The sequence below is a fragment of the Gossypium raimondii genome, chromosome 8 (genome assembly GCF_025698545.1).
Source record: "Gossypium raimondii isolate GPD5lz chromosome 8, ASM2569854v1, whole genome shotgun sequence".
NCBI lineage: Eukaryota > Viridiplantae > Streptophyta > Magnoliopsida > Malvales > Malvaceae > Gossypium > Gossypium raimondii.
The window spans coordinates 25893068-25915756 of NC_068572.1; the positions used below are offsets into that span (position 1 = coordinate 25893068).

The following is a 22689-nucleotide window of genomic DNA, read 5'->3' on the forward strand; positions in this document are numbered from 1 at the left end:
TGGCTGAAGATGGCTCCCACAATCAAAAGATTGTTAAAACAACTTCTAAAGAAAACTCAAGAGAGAATTCTTGGAGAAAAACTCAAAGAGAATTCTGCACTTAAACAAATCTGATATTTTGATATAATTGAGAAGTATCTAACACGGTGGCTGGCCAAGCCTTTATATAGGCTTTTCAAATATTTTCCTAATCTAATTAGAAAACTAAAACTAAACAAACTCCTAATTATTTTAATTTTAAATGGAAATTCGGCCAAGGGTTTTTAATTGGGCCTCTTGGACTGAATATTTACATAAAAATTTAAACTAAGTATTTAAAAAAAATAAAACTTTACAAATTGGGTCACTTTGACAATTTGGTCTGATTTCAAGTAAGCATGGTTTGTCTTCTTGTTTGGGCTTGGGTTGGGCCTTTGAGACTCGTATCATTCCCCCCTTCCTCAAAAAGATTCATCCTCGAATCTGAAAAATCAAATGGACTCGACTTTCCTCGATCGAATGGGACTAATGGCAATTGAATCCACTGAAAAGTATAGCCATGAGTTAGTAAATAGCAACGCAAACAAACTTGTAGCCCAATCATAAGCATAACAAAACAAGTATCACGCATGCGAATTGACAGATTCAGATTACCATGCAAACAAGCTAATTTACTCGCCAATGCCTCGTCAAATATTTTTTAACAAAGATGGACATGTTTTAAGGCATTCAGTCGTCTCAAATTGTTTCCACAAACCATGAATAAATTGCGAGTAATAAATCAAATGGTAAACATAATCGTCACAAGCAGGTATTTGAAAAGATTCACACGGTTCACAGAGTTGCGCAATCATACCATGCATTAATCGACGAACTATGGATTCACTCACACATGCATCAAAAACAATAATCTTTTTATCAATCATTAAAACAGATAGATCATCAATAAATAAAATAGGATAGTCAAGCACGTTTTGATCTAAGTATTTTACAAAACTTAAATCATCAACACGATCTTTGTCACTATCCCCGGAGTACAAAGGTGTTTTAAAAGTTTCAAGCATCTTACCTTTATAAGCAGAAGAATAAGGGTCGATTTTACCTTTTTCATTTAATACAAACCTTCGCTCATCGGGGGCATAGTGTAATCGAAGCTCCGTTGTTGAGTTAACCTTTGTCAAATGGAACTCAAACTTTATGTATAACCATAGAAATTGTTTAAGGCACGAATATAAATTGAAAACAAACTTGGCAAAGCTCGTTACCTTATTCAAAAACCAAGTATCAAAATAATAGAAAGTATTTGCCAAAATAGATTTACACAAATTCGAGGATTTTACACAAGGCAAATTAAGAGAATAACAACTCACGCTTCCTTTCGTAATGATTTTATCAACCACAATCAAAGAATAACAATTAATTGGATCAAAATGAGGGGATCTTTTAAGAACTAAGTCACCAAAAGTTTTATCAATTATTTTGAAATCTGCACGGGACTTGGTTGCTAAAATTTCCTTACCTCGCTTACCTTCGGGCTCATGTGGTTGGATTTCATCTTTGCCTATGTTGATTGTATGAAAGCGTCTTTCATTTGAGAGGTATTGAAGTTGAAAGTTATCTTTCGGTCTTTCGGGAACCTGAAAAGTAGCAATACAAGAAAAATTCATATCTTGGTTAGTGGAAACATTCCTCACTACCCTTTCCTTGTCTTTTTCTTTTGTTTCTTTTTTCTAACTTATTTTCTCTTCTTTCTTCAATTTCTTTTTCACTTTTCTTTTTTGCTTCACATTCCTTTTCACTCTTAATCTTTTTTTGCTCTTTTTCATTCTCTTTTTCTTTTTTCTCACTTGTTTTAACAACAGAATTTTTCAGTTTGATTTGGCCCTCATGGACTTGTTCCGAAGTGAGCGGCACTAAGGTGATTTTCCTTCCTTGATGCTTGAAAGAATACCTATTGGTACGACCACCGTGAGTGACCTTTCGATTTAGTTGCCATGGTTCTCCTAGCAACAAATGGCAAGCTTGAATAGGTATTACGTCGCACACGACTTCGTCTTGATACTTACTGATAGAAAAGGCGATGCACACTTATTGAGTGACCTTAAATTGGCCTTCGTTGCTAAGCCCTTGTAGTTGATAAGGTCGTGGATGCTTGGTAGTGGTTAAGCAAAGCTTTTCTACCATCGTCGTGTTGGCTACGTTCGAGCAACTTTTACCATCAATAATAACTCTACAAAGCTTACCTTGTACATGGCAGCGAGTATGAAAGAGATGTTCTCGTTGCTGCTCGCTCTTTGGTTTTGCCAAAAAGGGTTGTCCACGATCATGAAGATCATAATCAAATCTAAGGACATGCCGAGGAGCGCGCCTATAAGCAGGAGGCTGGTTATCTACATCGTCTTTAATTGGATCTCGTTATTGAGGCTCTTGATTCAACCGCACCTCATTGATAGTAGCCGTCAACGCTCGAAGTGCAGCAGCCTGTTCTTCCAACTGTTGTTAGAATTTTTTAAATGTGTCATCATTATTATCACCTTTGGACATTTTAAAAAATCTGCAAAAAATAAACACTCAACACTCAAAAATAAAAGTTAGCAAACCTCACCGTTAATCACTCAAAAAGAAAAATCAAATTCTCAATGAGGTAGAATTCAGTCTTGTGAGTGCTTTAGTAGAGTTTATATCAACCAATTAAAGAGTGTATGAACCGGACTACCAAAGAATCCTAATTTGCACTAGGATGCCAAAGACTGACGAGACACCAATTGATTCGTGTTGCACCGAGGAAGGATTGTGCACACGTTTAAATCCTACTAACACAAGAAACAAGAAGGTGTTAGATATTGTAAATGGAGAATAAAAAGCAAACAAATGAAAACCTACAGCTAAGAATCAATAAAAATTGCTAAAACCAGAAAACCCGAAAAACTGTGGAGTAACTTGACAACTTCGTTCGAGGTGTTCCCGATCTCCAAAAATCACGAAATTAAATCTGGAATGTCTTTAAATATTGAATTTTTGATCTGGAAAGTTTGGGCACCAAATTCAACCCGCTGAATATTTTTTAAAATTTTTATTGGATTTCATCTTTTTTAATTTTTTTTGACTTTTTCAACTGATTTTTTTGTGGGATTAAATTTTTTATATTCAATAACAGTGCCACAAATATGTATGTAAAATTTTAGATCAATCGGACAACATTTACCCACTCAAATGAATTTTTTTCGAAAATTTTTTCTGGGTAAAACTACTGTTTGTAGTTTAAAAAATAGAGATCAGTTTAGAAATCAACCAAGAACACCCAAAACGCTCAAAATCTGATACCAAATGATACGGGGTTGCGCGCGGACCAAGATCAAGTTGCCAAGTCACGAGAAACTCCTATGAAAACCCTAAACAATCAGATCTGAAACGAAACAGAAAATTAAAAGATTAGAACTTTGAATTTCCAGATCTGAAATAAAATCCCCAAATTAGCAAAGAATCAAATTGAGAATAAAAATAAGTGTTAATAAGGTTTCTTGAAACCCTAAAAGAGATTGCGATTCTACCCAATTGAACACCAAGATAGTTTTCCCCAAATTTCGACAATCTAATTCCACCCAAAAAGAGTATGGAAGAACCCTAGAAATTCGGGATTTTTGGGCTGATTCCTTAAGATAGAAAAAGGCTGAAAACACAATAAGAACAGAAAATAAATTAGATAAAGATTCAACACAAGCAGAAATAAAGAAAGAATTGACAGCAAGAAATTAAAAGATAAGTCCTAAGAAGCCTTGAAATCCGAAAGATCTCACAACTCCTTCAAACGGCTCTAATCTCCCTCCAAAGAATATCAATGGCAAGAAGAAGGTGAAGATGGCTCCACAATCAAAAGATTGTTAAAACAACTTCTAAAGAAAACTCAAGAGAGAATTCTTGGAGAAAACTCAAAGAGAATTCTGCATTTAAACAAATCTGATATTTTTGATATAATTGAGAAGTATCTAACACGGTGGCTGGCCAAGCCTTTATATAGGCTTTTCAAATATTTTCCTAATCTAATTAGAAAACTAAAACTAAGCAAACTCCTAATTATTTTAATTTTAAATGGAAATTCGGCCAAGGGTTTTTAATTGGGCCTCTTGGACTGAATATTTACATAAAAATTTAAACTAAGTATTTAAAAAAAATAAAACTTTACAAATTGGGTCACTTTGACAATTTGGCCTGATTTCAAGTAAGCATGGTTTGTCTTCTTGTTTGGGCTTGGGTTGGGCCTTTGAGACTCGTATCAGTTATCCTCTCCCTCTCTTAGCCGTCCCTCATTCTTTCCCCATGGAAACTCTCCTCAATTTTCAATTTCTTGCTTTTCTTTAAATTAACTAAAAAATTCCATCACCCACTTTGAGTTTTTGTTGTCACCTAGAAAATAACCTCCTTGCAAGATTTCTACCTTCATATCCTCCATTTGCAAATAAGATTTGAATGGATTTTGAGAGAGAAAGTTGAAGTTAGAGAGAGAAAGCTTTATTAAGGTAAAAGGTAATGTTTTTCATCTCTCTTAATTTGATATTTGAGAGTTATCACTATGAGAAAGCTTGGAAAACTTAAAGTGCTAATATGTGGTTATATTTTATGTATGATAAAATGTGGAAATGATGAGAATTAGAATTCAAGCTAGAGTGAAGATGGATTTAAGTGATTGGATGTTTGATTTTGAGTATAAGTGCATCTAAGAGGTAAATACCCTTATATACTCTTATGGAAATGATAAAATTGTGAAATAAATATGAAGTTGATGATGAAATAAATGTGTAAGTTTCATTGCCTAAAGTATTGGAAGTAATTTGAAAATATGTAACTTGGTAAGCCTTTGACTATATGTGCCACATTAACTAATAATGTGTTATAAAAACTAGGTCGCCATATAATGGTTATTAAATGTGAATTGGTATATGTGAAAATTATGGATAATTCAGTGAGTAATATATTAATAGAACCACTTTGTACAATAAATGGACTTGGTATGTGGTAAAGTGTGTATATGTTATAAATGAAATTTTGGCTTTGTAATTAAGGTCACGATGGATCTTTTGAAAATGTTATTGACAAATGAAATTGTTACCTATAGTTCATGGAACCATAATATGAAAATTGAACATGTAGATAAGGCCTAAATTAATATGGACTTGAACATATATGTGAAAGCATTTATCATGCCTATATGTAAAATTAGACAAAGGATTATCTAAATATAATCTAAATTTTGTGAACTCTAAAATCTACTTATGGATGAATGAAGAATAAGTTTAATGATGAAATAGACAAGAATTTTGTCCAAATGTGCCATGATTAATAAAGATGTATAAATATGATTCCTTTATTTGAAAATTGGAAATTTGCCTAAGTGATGAGTATGTGAAATGCCCTAGCAAACTTAGTGATTAATGAGGATACAATTGGAATGTCATAGGGACTAGTTCGTGCGCATGTGTTAGAAGACTGCATTAGAAGATGTCTTCAGGTGTAGCTCTTATGTGCGTTATGAATCTGTCTCTGGTGTGTTCGGTTGGTAGCGCTTTTAGCTTGTTATTTTTCTGTGATGTGTTTGGTTGGAGTCCCACATATCAAAATTCTGTCTTACTAAGGTTTATTAAGGGCAAAATGAACTAAAATTTTGATAATGAGACTTCTCTATGAATATAAATTGTTATACGGGAACTAAATGGTATGTGCTAAGGGTTATATAACAAGTTAATGAGTAATTCAGTAAACGTGTATCTCAATAAACAACACCATGCTCTGGCCTTCTGTGACATAAATAGATATCATTTATAAATTATTAAGTGTTTATCAATAAAGAAAAACTATGGATCAACTCATTTGTATTTGCACCGTAAGACATAAATTTGAAATCAAAACTTTTGATTCTATATTCCCTTTATAAAGGAATTGGAAATAAAACGTTTGACTTACATATAGAACAAATGACCATAAGAAGAACTTACGTGTGAACATGTTAAGAAACCATGCCTAAAAAGGAGATACATTGGATTAAACATTATCTGAACTTCATAATGTGATAAGCTAATAACGCAATAATATGTAAGTTAAGCCCTCATTACTCGAAAATAAAAAATGAATTCGTTAGTAACACTATTTCATGAGTAAAATCTGTAATAAACACTTCTAAAATGCTCAACACTAATGAGGAAAAAGACAAGTAAACTTATCCTTGTATACTTACTGAGCTCACCAAGCTCACACATTAGTTGTTTAAATGTATAGATTATAGATTTGTTGAGAAGTTTGTGATTCTAGCTCAGAAGCATCGAACCACCATTCGAGCTTGAGGTTGAGGTTGCATGTCATTCATTTAAATGTTATTTGTGTATGAATCTTGGCATATACACAAAGACTTAAATTTTAATTTGTATTTGTGTATGAATCTTAGCATATACATAAACATATAAATGTAATTCAAAACCTCGTGGTGACCATAAATGAATTTGTGTTTGCATGTTGTAAAGCCCCTTTTGAGCATGTGTTATGATTGCCTAGTTAAAGTGTGCTTTGGTATGTGTTGGACGTATTTCTAACTTGAACTTTTGGTCCTCTGCTTCAAAGTTTCAGTACCTTACTTTTAGGTATCGAAACAACTAAGTCAGTAGCTCAATTTGGCTCTAAGGGTCCAAGGTTTCGATACCTGGCTCAGTTGTTTTGGAACAACCGAGTTAAGGAGAAAATATTGGTATTCTGGACAAAAATGTATTGGTACATCTCTCTAGAGGTACCGATAAATCTAGGTCAGACTTGGCCACTGCACTGTTTCAACCTCTTCCAGCTTCTAGGGGCTCCCAAGTACCTCCAATCACATCCGAACTAATTCTAAATTATTTTAAAATGTTTCTTAAATCATTAAATCATCCCAAACTTGATTTTATAAGAAAAATGTTTTAAGGTTGAAATTTTAAAGTTCCATACGTGCTCCAATAACATCTTACATTCATATCATATGTCGGAATGGATGAGAAGTATTATACACATTTGCTAGAAGTCGTTAGATCTTTTATGTTCTCTATAAATCTTTTGAAACCATACTTGGGGGATGCAATTCTTGTAGCTGCTTACCTCATTAATAGAATGCCAAGACCCTTAATTTCAAGAGTTCCTTGAAAACTTTAAAAGGTAAAAATGTTAATACTGTTCTACCAAGCATATTTGGGTGTGTTTGTTTTGTCAATGATCGTAATGTTGGTGTATTCATCGGAGAATTTTTGTTAGTATGGATGGATGTTACTTTCCAAGAAACCGAGTCCTATTATGGAACTTTTTGAAATAAAATTTTGTATGGACATTTACTTTGTATCTTAGGTGCGGGCATTCGTTTATTAGATATACGACTTGTTGGCATGCAAAGCTCCAAAAATAGGATTGTAGCGAAGCTTGATGTATGAGAGTTCTAGCGGCTTCAATGACATGTCGGCGTCATTATTCAACTAAGGCTATCCGTCAAGGAGTATATAGAGGTGAAATTAAGTGTTTATTCCATGAGTTTTTAGATAGGATGTCAATCGTTAAAATTATCCACCACCAATGTAAAATGATAAAATATGTATTAAACCACCGTTCTAGTAATTGGTGTAAGGTTTGAAAAGCTTCTAGAACTTCGGTTTTTTTATTTTAAGGTGAATAACCACATGTATTTGGAAAATTGGCCAATAAATAAAACATAATAGCACTTTTTGTCAATAAATAAAACATAAAGTATTTACAATGTCGTTGTACTTTGTAAGGAATTTTTAGAAAAAGTCTGGCGGTGCATTTTCTTGGAATAACAGGAATTATGAATTGAAAAGGTACTAAAACCAGAAACAAGACTTGAAAACTGGCTTAAGACTTAACCGTCAATGCCATAGATGAAAGGGAACAACAACATTGCATTAGGAGAGTAGCTACGTTGCCCGATGGCCTCTCATACAACCCACCTTTATTTTTTCTACATAGAAGAGGCGTCGTGTTCTTAGATCTTTCACAAAATAAAAGAGAAGAATTTAATGGATGTATTACTGTCATGACAAAATTGGTAGACAAAAATAACGTTATTTTTTATGGCAAGAGAGTACATAGTATTAAGTCATTTAAACTAATGATTTGATGCACTTATGTTCACGTTACCGATACGAGAGATTGGAATAGTGTTACCATTTCCCATAGCTATTTCTTCATAACCACGATATACATGTACTAGGGAGAGGCTCTGAGCATCAAAGGCAATATGATGCGTGGCTACACTATCAACTATCAAAAGAGCTTATTGAGGAGTGTTACGAGCAGTAAAGTTTGCTCGAGATTATAGATGGTTGTGTGACCCAGTTCTACAGACTTTAGTAGCATGACCAAGGCGATCACATGATTGACAATAAGGATTGTTGTTAAAGGGCTGCTACTAATTGTTTCTTCTAGGACGCCATGGTTGTGCATGCCATGGTTAATTGTTGGTAGGTGTGTTTGAACACAGATGTCTGTTGTTGGTGTTCTGGAAAGTAGTTTGGTTGTCTTTTACACAATAGAAACTGTAATAGGAGTGGATAATGGTTTATGGTCTTCTTTATGCTTTAGAAAAAGCTCATGATCAAGTAGTTTTTCATAGAGTTCTTCATAAAATATGGTGGAATCTCTAGCAGGGATAGCAGCAGATAGATCTTTAAATTCATATCTAAGACTGTTAGTGCCAATTTTTATCTTCTATCTACAATGGGAGTTGCAACTTGAGAAATAGCTGGATATTGGATAAAACTTGACTTATATGAATTGACAATTTTTTACCTAAACTATTTGGGTCTTTATTTGATGGATCTTAAAGTGTGTCAACAACTCAATTTTGAAGCTCAAACGTGTTGGAAACAAGCAAAGTAAGAATTGAATTAAAGACTTTCAATACAATCCAAGTTTCCTTATATAGAAGATTGGATCTTAAAGAGATATTAAGACCGGGAGGACCTCCTCATTATGAAGATAATTGAAAACCTTTATATGTGGCTATTTATGTGGAATAAGTAATTGTGATCGATTGTAACTTAGCAAGCCTATTTCATTCTTTATATACTTAGCTTGTTTAGGTTTGGTTATGCAATGAGAGAGCAATTTATTTGTTCATATAGGAATTGTTACATTAAGCGTGATATTGTAAGTAAATTGAATTGAGCTACTTAATTTACATCTAAACTTTCAGGAAAAAATTCTTAGAGGAAGAGTGATCCTGTTTCGAGTATAGGTGTGAGGTTACTACTTTGTAAATAAGTGGGACTTAAATCACATGAAGTATAGTGAATTAACTCAAAACCTTGCAGATGTAGGAAATTTTTGAACTGCATAAACAGAGTTTTGGTATCCATCTCTATTTTACTTATAGTGATCATTTAATCTGGTTGCAACATACCATATGTCTAAACTTATATCTGCAAAGAGAAAATCAACTAACTTTCAAAGACCACTGAGAATCTTAACAATAAAGTCTTCATTAAATACTGTTGCTCTGGCTGTGGCAAGTTCATCACGAAGGGATTAAACTTGGTGAAGGTAGTCTATTACAGGATGGGAATCTTTAGAGAGATGAGCTAATCAACCGCTCAAACTAAGTATTATGGTTTGAGATTTGTTAGCATACGCAGTATGTAAAGCATTCCAGGCTGCCTTGGCGGTGGCAACAACAATAACAATGCCGACAAGAGTTGGATCAACAAAAGTCAATATAGCATTTAGGATTAGTTGATCTTGGTGATACCAAAGAACTTGATATTATCAATTTCTCTATTGTTTTGGGTCACATATGTGTAGGGGCAGGAGTGGAACCATTGAGATGTCAATAATGATTGTGGCGACGCATAAGCATGGACACTAGTGCTTTCCAAAAAGAGAAGTTGTGACTACTAGCCAATTTAACGTGTAGTTGAATAACAAGATTGAATTGCGCAACTGTGACAATGTTATCGACGTTGACGACAAAAGATTTAGAGATCATATTTTTGAGTGAGGCGGTGGGAAGGGATGGAGAAAAAAATTAGGCTTGTTAAAGCTTGGTGGATTTGATTACCATAAAGAGTAAAGAAGAACTAAAAGAGAGTAAAGGGATAAAATGAGAGTGAATTGTGTTTTGATTGGCATAAGTTGAGGGTACATACAATGAGTAAACAGTCTTCAAGAATTAATAAGATAAAAGAAAATCAAATTTTAAACAAAAGACAGAATTAGAAAATCAAATTTTAAAATAAAATAAAAGAGATAAAAGCAAATATTCAAATTTTAAAGACATTTCAAAACTGTCAATCGTCATTAAAAGTTGCATCGCTCAATCTATGTCGTTTGCATAAAATTTTGTTAGTGTCGGTTATCATTGTCAGCTTTAACGCCAGTAAGAAAAAGCTAACATAGCATTATAATTTGACTTATTTGATTGTCAGTTTGGGGTTTTAGTTGCTGGATATTGAAGATGGTTAGCAACTCATTTTAGAAGATTTTATGTGCAAGAATCAAGACATGTAAAGATAGAAATCAAACTTGTAATTTAATTGAAGTTTTTTTAAATAGAAGATCTCATCATTAAAATAGTTTGATTTCTAGATCACTGCTAGTATGCTAATAATTTGAAGACTTTTTTAGGTGACTATTTTAGTGAATAAGTTACTGTAATTCAACAAGCCTTTTTAATTTTATATATTGTATGTCTTGCCTAGGTTAGGGGTAAGAGAGCAAATTATTTGTTCAACTAGGAACTACTTTTTAGTGCAAATTTTGTATGTAAATTGAATTGAGTCAATCAGTTAGGAGTAAGGTTGTTACTTGGTGAGGAGTAGAACTTAAATCACAACTTGTACTCGTTGTTGATAGTAGATTACTCTATGGGTAGGCCCCGTAGAAGTTGGAAGTTTTAAATTGTGAATAATTTTTTAATATTCATCTCTATTTTCTTCCTGAAGTTAATTTATCTAGTTGCAATTGAACAAATGGTTGATAGGAAAAAATCAACGAACAATCATACTCTAATCATCATTCACATATGTAAGGAGCACAATATATGTTTCCATGGCGTTAGCCATGAGGAGGTACGTTTGCATGAAATTCATAGGACCATTGTTAGAGATAGAGATGTTAAATTTCTTAGTAACTTTTGGCGTGTTGCACAACTTCATTACGTGATGGACGTATTGAAAAGTAATGGAAGGGATGAACCGTGGGATTGGAGGATAAAGGAATGGGGAACATAGAATTAACCGGCCAATAGAATAAGGACGTAAACACGTACATCAAGCAAATGTACTGGTCCAAATAACAAATCCCTTGCTAATATGTAATCCAACATTCATCTGGTTCTTCAGTCTAGATCTATTCTTAAAACCAACTAGAAACCACCAGCACTATAGTGGCCAAACACAACTTAGATAGTCCCTCCTAATCAGGCAACCAAGGGTGGGTTTAAGAGATGACCCAGTCTTAGTAAGGGATAATGGTTTCTATAGTTTAAAAATTAAAGTGGATATTGACAAAACAGATGCTGAACATTGACGAATGACAATAGAAGGTCACTAGTAGTAAGTTGTGACAAACGAGTGTTTCGTGTCCTGTTGAGCAGATGGAGTTCATTTGTAATGCTCCCTAGCTTCTTATCTAAACTCTCTCTATATATCTGATACCGTGGAAATTGTACATTTCTACTATTCCCCAATTATCAGGTTTCCGGGTCCAATAAAAAGGAAGGGAGAAAATGCATCCATATGGTTGTAGTGTTGCTATAGTCTAAAGACAGGCCATTAAATAAAAAGTGATCCTGGGAATGAAAAAGAATGTAATCCAAACAACGGAGAGAAGGCAAAAACATGCCTATTCTTCAATGTTCTACTTAAGTAAGAAGCTAATTCTGCATGTATTACTAATCCTCAAAATTTGGAAACTAATACTAAAATAATAAGTTATATAGTATTACCTGCATTTGAAGTATAAAGGTCTTCAAGAATTTCTTCCACAAAAGCGGACATCGAATTTCTCAAAGCATTGTTTTTCTTATCCAAGAGATGAATTTCATTCTCAAGAAGCTCTTTCTCTGACAGCAAATTCACCAGCTCGTTGTTTTCCCCCTTGTCAATCTCCCTTTGAAATTCGAAGCACTGTTTGGTAAATCCGTCTCTGTTAAACTTACAATGAGCAATTGATATTGATATATATATATATAATTAATACAATTAGCCTATCAAATTTATATAATTATATAAAACCTTAAACACAATTATAACAAATAAAAGTATATGAAACCGGCATAAATATATGAAAGGTCAAATTACTTAGATAAATTTGTAGGAATATAAGCTGCATTAATTTTTAACTAATACTCATTTTATCCTAGTTGCAAACTGGGAAAATAATGTTAAATAACTGCAGAAAATGATTTAATCGGGCAAAATTTTAATTCAAATTAATAAAAAAGAAAATAAACCAACGATACCGTTTATCTTCAATCCTCTTTAGCATCTCATCTCGTTTCGTGGTTAGACAACTCAACTCCTCCTCCAAAAATTTAAGCGAATTTCTTGAATCGGCTATAATCCAAAGAAAAAGATCTCAGCCAAAGAAATCAGCCGAAAAAAAAAATATATCCGTATATGTATGTATATAGATAAGTACCAAATTACGAAAGAAGAAATACCGATGAAGGAGAGCAAGCCATCGATTTCGAAGTGAGAAATGTATAGCGACTTGGTAAGCAGGGATTCTCTAGTAGTGAGAGCAGCTTCGAACTCCGTACACTTGACCATCTCTGATTCAATCTCCCGCGTTACTTGAATATTGGATTCGATTTCTTCATTAACCTAACCAATAAGATTTACCTAAATGAAAATTTTGTGGGATTCTTCACTAGAAATCCCATTAAATTTGAAAAAAGAAAAAGGGAAAGAAAGAAAGAGTACCTGATCAAGCATTTCCTTGAGGCATGAAATTTGGTAGAGAATTGCTCCAGAATCCTCCATCTTGATTCTCTTAATCTAAAGTCCAAATTGTTGGTTTGAATTGAGAGCTACTTGCTATTTTTTTTTTTCATTAGTTTTTAGTATTAAATTTTCTTAATTTCTAGTTTTCCAAGTGCTGCGGAGCAAGGCAAAAGTGACGTTAGAGAGAGCGCCAAGATGAGACTCTAGAAATGATTTTAAATCTTTGATTGATGTTAATACACGAATAGTCTGGATGAAGAGAACGAAAGTAATATAAAAAGAATTTAATTAATATTTACTTTTTGGAAAACAGTAATTGTTGATAATAGGGTAATAAAAATGTATGTAATTATAAATAAAAAAAAGACATGGGAAAACGTAAAGTAATTATTTTTCTTAAATGATTTTTTTCTTGAAAGTTTCTTAAATGAATTGTGTTATAGGGCATGCCGCGGCTCGAGATCTGTCCAACCTGACAATTTGTTATAGGGCACACCGCTATCCGATTGGAGATTTGTGTCCGACTTGACTCTTTTCACTTTACACCTCCCCTCTTCTGGGATCGCCTAACTCAGCTAGCCCTCTCCCTACTTGCCTGCATTCAAGTCCTCAACTTAGTTTCCCAAGAGTATCACTCAGGACACGTGTCACCCCTAGGGGGTAACATTTCACTATGCATGACACTTAGTTGTCCCTAGTATGTCAGATCAGGGAATCGCACCTTATAAATATGAATAATGGACTCCAAGAGGAGGAAGAGAGAAAAAGATACTCAACAATTGGTGCGGTGAGCGTGGACACATTTTCGACCATTAGAGTAAGCAAAAAGTCGACATGACTCACCCGAACGAGAGATTCCCGACGCAACCATCTTCATGCCAAAATACGAGAGATGAGATCGACAACCGTCCGCAAGAGTTTATTTTTTCGCAACCAAAGCGATGATCCGGATTATTATGCCTACATTGGACTATTTGGAAAAAATGGCGTATAGTAGAATTACACCTTAAAGTGTCTGTCTTTAGCAAACTTTTGTGTTGTAATAAGTTAAAACAAGTCTGATTTATTATTTTATTTTTAAGTACTTTCATTTTTTTCTTTAATAATGAGACCTTAGATAAATTAATAAGAAGTATGTTTTAAGTCGAGTATACATTGACTTCTTTTAAAAATTTTGCTTTGTATTATAGGGTGTAACATTGGAGATTTGGATCCGGTGAATCAGGTTGGGTTAAGGGCGTTACAGAGGCCGAGAGCTAATATGGAACCATTTTCAAAGTTTAAGTGATTTTGATCCCTAATTTAAGGGTTAGTGAACCACATCGAGATCAACCAACCATCGTTTTTTATTTAATTGTTAATTTCATAATTTTTCATGTTTTACAATTTTGTACTTGTTAGCTAGATAGTAGATTAGTTGAATTCTACTTGATTTTATGGTCTGCCGTAATATAATTTTTGCGATTAGTTGGTTAGACTCTTTATTTCGCACGCATGTCATTTAGAAATTGCTCAATCCACGATTCTCTTGGGTTCGATCCTTGGAATACTCTAGTGTTCCATTGTAACACTACAAATATTACAACTGACATGTCACACTTGCAGTAAAGCTGCGATATTTATATTCGTTTTAATCCCAGTGTTGATTCTTTTTCTCTCTTTGTTCAAGAGGACGGAGATAGGAGCGATCAGTAATAAACGAATATGTTCAATATTCTTTCACGGATAACAAGCCACAGAGTTTGGCAGACCTCTATAAGAGGGCTCATAGGTTTGCGGAGGCAGAGGAGGTAAAGAGGACAACTCATGATCCTTGGAATACTCCAGTGTTCCATTGTAACACTACAAATATTACAACTGACCTGTTACACTTACAGTAAAGCCGTGATATTTATACTCGTTTTAATCCTAGTGTTGATTCTTTTTCTCTCTTCGTTTGAGAGGACAGAGATAGGAGTGGTCAGTAATAAACAAATATGTTCGATATTCTTTAACAAATGATAGGCCACAGAGTTTGGCAGACTTTTATGAGAGTGCTCACAGGTTCGCGAAGGTAGAGGAGGTAAAGAGGACAACTCATGATGTTTTGTATAGGGAGGAAAGACAAGCTAGAGGGCTGTAGAATTTTCAAAGTCAGCCAGGGCTTTCTTCCCAAAGCCTGTGTATACAAGGTAGGAGACAACACAAGGGTTTGCAGGGTAGTTCCTCACAGAGTTTTCAGAGGCCCAAACATGAATCCACAAAAGGGTATGTTCCTTACGACCAATTTGAAACTTATACCCCACAAAATGCATCGTGTGCCTACATCCTGAGTCAGGTCAGACACTTAGGAATTTTGGTGAACCCACCCCCCATGCGACCTAGCTAGGTGAGATCCAACTCTAGGGACAGATGCAATTTTCACAATGACAAGGGCCACAGGACCGAGGATTGTTTTTCTCTGAAGGAGGCCATCGAAGAAGCTGTCAGAAATGGTGAGCTAAAATAGTTTGTGACGGAAGATGCTTCAACATCAGGGTTAGGATCATAGGTTGCGGATAGAGGAAAAATACATGTCAAAGGCACCATACATGTTATTATAGGCGCTGATGATGACTGGGAAACTTCTAGTTCAAAGAGGAAAACACATCTTAGGAGTGTGATGTCAGTTAACAAACCTAAGAGACCGCACCAACAAGAGAAGTGGAGGATTGAGTTCAGTATAAAGGATGAATAGGACATATGGTAATGGTGAAAAAGGCCAATAACAAGTGGAGGATGTGCGTTGACTTCAAAAACTTAAATAAAGTATGTTTGAAGGATAGTTTTCCTTTTTTTGTTTTTTGACTAGTTAGTGGACGCTTCAGCGGGCCATAAATTTATAAGCTTCACGGATGCGTTCTCAGGGTACTACTAGATCTTAATGGAGATGGAAGACCAAGATAAAACCACTTTTGTGATGGAGGAGGGCATTTTCTGTTATAGGATTATGCCTTTTGGCTTGAAAAACACGAGAGCGACCCATCAGCGGTTAGTGAACAAATTTTCAAGGAGCAAATATGTCGTAGCATGAAGGTTTACGTTGATGACATTTGATAAAAGTAGTACTTTAAAGCAGCATATTTAGGATCTGATAGCAGCGTTTTCCATTCTGCGTACTTATAAAACGAGGTTGAATCTAGAAAAGTGCGTTTCTGGGGTGAAGGTGGGAAAGTTTCTAGGGTTCATGATTTCCTAAAAGAGATGTGGAGGCGAACCATAAAAAGATTCGTGCTATTCTTGACATGCCTTCATCGAGAACAACCAAGGATGTTCAACATTTGATGGGAAGAATTGTGGCTTTGAATAGGTTTGTTCTAAGATGGCAAATAAATGTTTACCTTTCTTCAAGGCATTAAGGGCCCCTTTTAAATAAATGGAAGAATGTCAATGTGCTTTTGAGAAACTTAAGTTGTACCTGACTTCGCTACCACTATTAATGTCACCGCAGCCAGGGGAAGCTCTTTCCCTTGGCTACTTTCGAAGAGACGGTAGCAGCGTTGTTAGTGAGAATAGAAGCACTCGGCAATACCCTGTGTATTATGTTAGCAAGTCCTACAAAATGACAAACAAAGATAATCAAAAGCTAAAAGATCATTTCTGCCCTGGTGGTAGCCGCTCATAAGTTGCTCCCATATTTCCAAGCCCACCCCGTGTGGATCATGATGGAACAATCAATCAAGGATATCTTGTCTAAGGTAGACACCTAGAGAAGAATGAAAAAATGGGAAATTGAGCTAGCAGAGTTTTGAATAGAATACTCGCCACGAAAAGCCATTAAAGCTCAGATCCTCACAGATTTCATGGTAGAGTGTTCCTTTGACAAATCATCAATACTTTCAGGTAACATATTTATTTAGTGTGACTTTATCTACACATGTTCTTTGTTAAACTATCACTGTCACATCTCAAAATTAGGCCTAGAAGTTTCGAGGGTAATTTAGGGATTTTGGCTTGGAATGAGTTTAGAAATTTTGAAGTATGGTAAACCAAATATATATTTGCCTATGGCTTTTTGAAAATTAAATCAATTTTTGAAAATGATGTAGAAAAAGACTTCCAATTTTAAAAAGAGGATTATTTTACAGAAGGGTTAATTTTAGAGTAGTTTTAAAGCAAATATACCAAGTTTTAAAATCAGCCCAATTTATCCCCCTTTCACCTTAATATTGACGTAGAAAAGAGAGAATAGAAACATTCCCTTCCCCTTTTTTGCCGTCAATTGAATCATCAAAACCCCATTTATCGATTTTGATTTTTAAAACTCTAATCTTTTATTTTCTATCATCTTCCAAACATTAAACCTCCCTAGAATTACAAAATAAAAAGCATCAAGAATTGATGTGATCCCGATCACATCATGTGTTTTGAATCGAAGGACTCAAAGTTAGCCCAAGCACAAGGGGCCTAAAGTTAAAATAAAATTCGTCAAGCGAGTGTTTTAATTAATATTTTCATGTTTGATGTCTTAATATGTCATGTGTCAAGTTATTTTTGTTTTGTTTTATCCACAAATTTTATCATACATGTTGTCATATTTCTTTTATGTTTAAATTGATTTGATAATTATTTTTAACATGCATTTGTGTGTTATTTTAGCATGTTTGATTCATTTGTTCTTAAGTGGACGTGTGTGTGTGTGTGTCATGGTATGCATATATGATATATGCAAGTGGATCAAGAGTCAAGTGTCTAAATTCTTTTGTTAATTGTCTTAGCTTAATTGTGAAGTGAATTGTGCCAAGTTTAATGTCTATTTATACTTGTGCATGTGACTATTCAATTGGGACAAAAATGACTCTTTAAGCTCCTACATTCAAGCCAAATTCATGCACAAGACCTTTCTAGAATTTTCAAGAACTCAAGTCTTAATGTTGGTTCATGTGACTAAATTTATGGGGGAACAAAAGCATGTTCTCAAACTTAACTTAATGGAGAAGGATACATACATTCATGAAGATACATGGACGGTGGGGAGTGTACCTTCTAGAAGCATGTTCACTTCCAAGCACCTACATGTTCATTATGGTGTCAATTAATATGGTGCAAGTCCCATGCAAGGAACATTCAGCCAAGGGGGCTTAAAGGAATTAAGAGGCTGAACATTCATGGAGCAAAGTGATTGCTTCTTAATTAAGTATACATGAATGCACCAAGGGACAAGACATGTCTATTCGGCCAAAGAATGCACTAAACCTTAATACATGAAATGAATTTTATATTTGTGTGTGAACATGTTAAAGTTAAGTGTGAACATGATTAAGCTGTGTATGAACACCATTATTGTCGAATTTCATTAGTCATTTTAGAGTCCTATAAATAGTTAAGCTTGTCATTTGTAAACAACTTAGGACATTTTGAATATTAAAATTATTTTGAGAGATTCTTCTCTCCAAGGTTCTTAACTGAACTTTCTTGAATTTATCAAACATTTTACAAGTTTGTGGTGTTCACCTATTGTCTTATCACTTCGATCCACCACCCCAGAGTGTGACGACTTCGCATACCAAGTTTCAAGCAATTGTCAAGTTTAAACGGGTCGAGTTCTATTATAACTTTGGTTCCTTAAAGCATTCAAATGCTTCAGGTCAAGGTCTCCACCCTTGTTTGAACCATTCAAGATGATCCTTTGCATTCAAGTAATTTTTTTAGCTTTCCAAGTCTCGAGAAATCGCATCAAGAACACCATTGATTTTGTTATTAATTACCTTATGAATTTTCATGGATTTGCACCAAACGCTCATTTTCCCATAAATCAAGGTAATATTTCATTTTCCTAATAGTTTTTTATGAACTCTAGCTATTTAAATCGAGTTTTTATCTATTGAATCAAAGGTTTTGTGTAAATACCGAAATTTAGGGAGTTAATGGTGAAATTTGGGATTTTGAATAAAATTGATGTTTCAAAGTGTTTTTCAACTTGTTTTAAAGTGATTAGAAGGTTTCTAAACTCTCATTAAAAGTTTCATTAAAAGTTTTCAAGGTTTTGTTAAGTTTTCATGAAAGATGGCCATTGTATGTCGAAAATTTCGAACCATGATTTTGAGCAGTTTTGAGTGGTATGAAGGTTTGGAATCATTCTTAGGCAAGTAACTAGAGGATTTGAATCAATTTTAAGCATTGAGAACGAGTAGGAATTGAGACTTTTGGTTTTCAGTTGTTTGGAACAGTGAGTGTTTGGAATCGCTACGTGTAGACACAATTCATAGTGTTAAATGGAAGCTTAGGAGTAACCTAACCCCTATCTTAAGTTCTGAGTGTAAGCTTTCTTATTCTCCATGTTACTTTTGTGTGATATGTGATTATGCAATATGGATTTTGTGTTATGAAGTGTTAATGTGATATGAGATATATGCTTGAGATGGTTATTATGAAAAATATTAATTGCGGGCATGTTAAACATGCTGAATGACTGTGATGATGTGTTAATGATGTAAATGTGCAGTTAAATTGTGCAAAAAATGGTAAGTATACATATGTGTTTTATTGTGGATATTTTGGCCTTGTGAGCTTTTGAGACCATTGGATATAGTTGGCATGCTATAGGATTTGTGAGTACTCACCCATGTGTTATGATTTTGGGGCATTGAGGCCCATGACAATATGGAGAGATAAGAGAATGTGAGCTAAGCTCCATTCATCGAGATATGTTGGTGTGTTGGAGAGTGTTAACTAAACACTACGCTTTTGGGATATGTGTAACTATTCGAGTCATTGGTGTGTTGGAGATCTGTGTATCCAATGCGGGGTGATAGAGCCCATTTTTGTGTTTCATAGCCTCAAGTTTCAATTTATCATTAAATGAAATATTATAAATTGTGATGTATATCTAATTATGTGATTTCAAAGTAAGATGAGATGACAGTTGATGCATGAATATTCTAGTATGTCACTTTGGTTAAATATGTATGAAGTTGTGCTTTAGATGTTCTCATTTAATGTATGACATCATGTTTATTTGGTGGTTTTTCTAATCATTCACTGAGCTTGTTTAAGCTTACCCACTTTTTCCAAACATTGTAGATAGTTAGTGTTGCGGTGTGAACGGTTCGAAATTCTAAGAAAGTGATCCAAGTTAGGCTTTAGGTTTTGAGTAGGTGAAACTCATATTATTCTTTGAACTATGGGAATAAGGCAATGTGGTAAACGTTTTTGGTTGATTTTTATTATGTCTTAAATTGTTGATATGATTTTAGACTCTTAGGAATTAATGGATGTTTGATATTATTATGATTGGGTTGTCTTGGCTTGAAAACATTAATGATGCTTTGAACTGCAATTATGGATGTTTTGATGTTGAATATTGAGGTTATAGATGCATGTTGAAGTGGTGTATGTTTGGTTGTGTTAAATGCCATGTTTTGCTGTAATTTTTGCTTATATGTACAGAGCTATCGATATTCGGAGCATATGTATCGATACCTCTATGTTGAAACGAATGTGCAGGGAGTCAGTAGCTTAAATTGGTATGGATACCCTTCTTCGAGAATCGATACTCGTGATGAAAATATAGATACTTTTTGCTTTGTATCGATAATTTGTTTGGTTCCATTATTTTGCGAAGAAACAAAATGCTAAAAAGGTACCAGTTTTTCAAGTGGTATCGATACCTATCTTCATAAATATCGTTACCTAAGATTGAGTATCGATACCTAAGTGATTTCTTTGGGAATTTTTGTGAGATGGCCTCCATGCATGATTAACTTGTTATTAATGTCGATAAATGTTTGATAAGTTGATTTAAATGTTGCCTAAGGTGTTTAAGACTCATTACTCCTCTAAATATTTGAAAGTGACGATGGTTGGATGTATTGGAGACTGTGTGAATATATAGGAGTTTGATATTTGATGTAGCATCTTGTTACTCATGCTCAGCAACCAGGCCGAGTATAGGGTGTTATAACAACTTTATGATACATATCCTCTGTTAAAGTATCTTATTATAGTTAAGTTACAAATATAATGCTAAAGATCTTACTTATATACAAAATGTAGAAGTTGTCACCCAACCACAATAACATAGTAATCAAGCTACAAAATCAAAATGTTGGACAATCGATATGGATGGGTCCACAACAAAAAAAAGAGTAGTAGCATGTCCTCCTTAGGGACCCTAAGGGAAATGAGTGGTAGTACAAACTCTCATTTGGTTTTCAAACGTCCAACAACAGTACAAAAATGAAGCACTCATTTTTGGTTTACAATTGGCTCGATAATTGGGTGTAGTTGAGGTAGTGTTTTTTACTGACTCCTAATTGGTCGCAAAAAAGATGACAGGAGAATATGAAGTAAAAAAGCCCATCTTAATAAAGTATCATACTATGGCCAATGAACTACTCCCTTGGTTTGAGAAGGAAGAGGTTTGATAGTTATCTAGAGTAGAAAACACTAAATCTGATGCCCTGTCCAAGTTAGCTTCTTCCATTGTGATAAAATAAATAGGGAATATTTTGTTAGAATACAAAGCCACTCCCAATGCGATAACCAAAAACTACCTAACAGACTATATGAACAAACATGGATGACTCTTATCATCCAAGATTTATAAGAGGAGAATCAAGAAATTAGTAAGAAAGAGTTAGCCAAGGTACAATACAAGGCAGCAAGGTAGTTTTGCTCAATTAAATTTCCTAAATCCCTTTTTTTTAAATACATCATGTTAGATGGTGTACTGTGTAAAAAGGGCTATTCGCAGCCACTGCTGAGATGTCTGGTTCTTAGTGAAGCATAATATTTCATGAGAGAAATCCATGAGAGGATATGTAGTGATCACCTAGGAGGAAGATCGCTAGTCTAGAAGATTCTTCAACAAGGTTATTATTGGCCAACTATACAGAAGGACTTACATCAGTTAGTGCGCCCTTATAATGCCTGCCAGAGGTTTGCACCTATATAGTAATCTCCAGCCTAGCCTCTCCAAATTATGTCCGAGCTTGAACATTTGCGATGTAGGGAATCGACATCCTAGGACCATTCAATGGCAACAACACAAAAGAAATTTATACTTGTCCCTTTTGATTACTTCACCAACTGGTAGAGGCAGAAGCCTTAGAAACAATAACTAAAAGGAAAATGGAGTCTTTCATATGGAAATCCATTATTTGTAGGTTCAGTGTTCCACATCTATTTATAATAGACAATGGGATTTAGTTCCAGGGGAAATTCAAAGATTTTTGTGCGGCCTTACTAATTTCGCTCAATCAAAGCTCAATAAAAACATCTCAAACAAATGGTCAAGTTGAAGCAATAAATAAGAAGATCTTGATAGCTTTGAAGAAGAAGGTAAACGATGCCAAGGGTGCTTGGCTTGAAGAGTTTCCAGGAATTTTGTGGGCCCTTTGAACCACCCTTTATGCAACAACAGAAGAAACTTCATTTTTGTTGGTATATGGCACGAAAGCGTAATACTTGCTAAAAGAGGCCTTTGCTTTAACAAAACATCTCATTTCAATGATGAAACCAACCAAGAAGCTTTGCTGCTTAGTTTAGACCTTATTGAGGAAGTTAGGGAAACAACTAAAGTAAAAAATGTTACACCCCAAACCCAACCGGGACGAACTAGCCCGAATTTGAAGCGTTACATTAGCCACCTAAGTGACTCTCCGGCTAACGACCTCCCAAGACACACCCCGACCTTATAACACCTCAATCTTATCTATTTATTAGTTATTTATTAATGCAGAAGAAGTTTGTGAACTAATTTTAAACTTTTTATAAGTAATTTAAC

General features: G+C 34.5%; 1 protein-coding gene across 2 annotated transcripts; it reads right to left on the reverse strand.

Annotated features, from left to right (window-relative positions):
• Positions 1 to 211: 211 nt before the first annotated feature.
• Positions 212 to 13140, reverse strand: LOC105791090 (uncharacterized). 2 transcript variants are annotated; one of them, XM_052634425.1, is made up of 5 exons: positions 12924 to 13140; positions 12662 to 12824; positions 12461 to 12554; positions 11945 to 12144; positions 212 to 2472 (listed from the first exon to the last, which is right to left on the reverse strand). In XM_052634425.1, the coding sequence occupies exons 1-5, from the start codon at positions 12981 to 12983 to the stop codon at positions 2423 to 2425; spliced, it is 567 nt and encodes a 188-aa protein (XP_052490385.1). In that variant the 5' UTR covers positions 12984 to 13140; the 3' UTR covers positions 212 to 2422. The 2 variants fall into 2 exon arrangements, with proteins under 2 accessions (XP_052490385.1, XP_012474444.1); XM_012618990.2 differs by lacking the exon at positions 212 to 2472 and adding an exon at positions 7689 to 7960.
• Positions 13141 to 22689: the final 9549 nt, after the last annotated feature.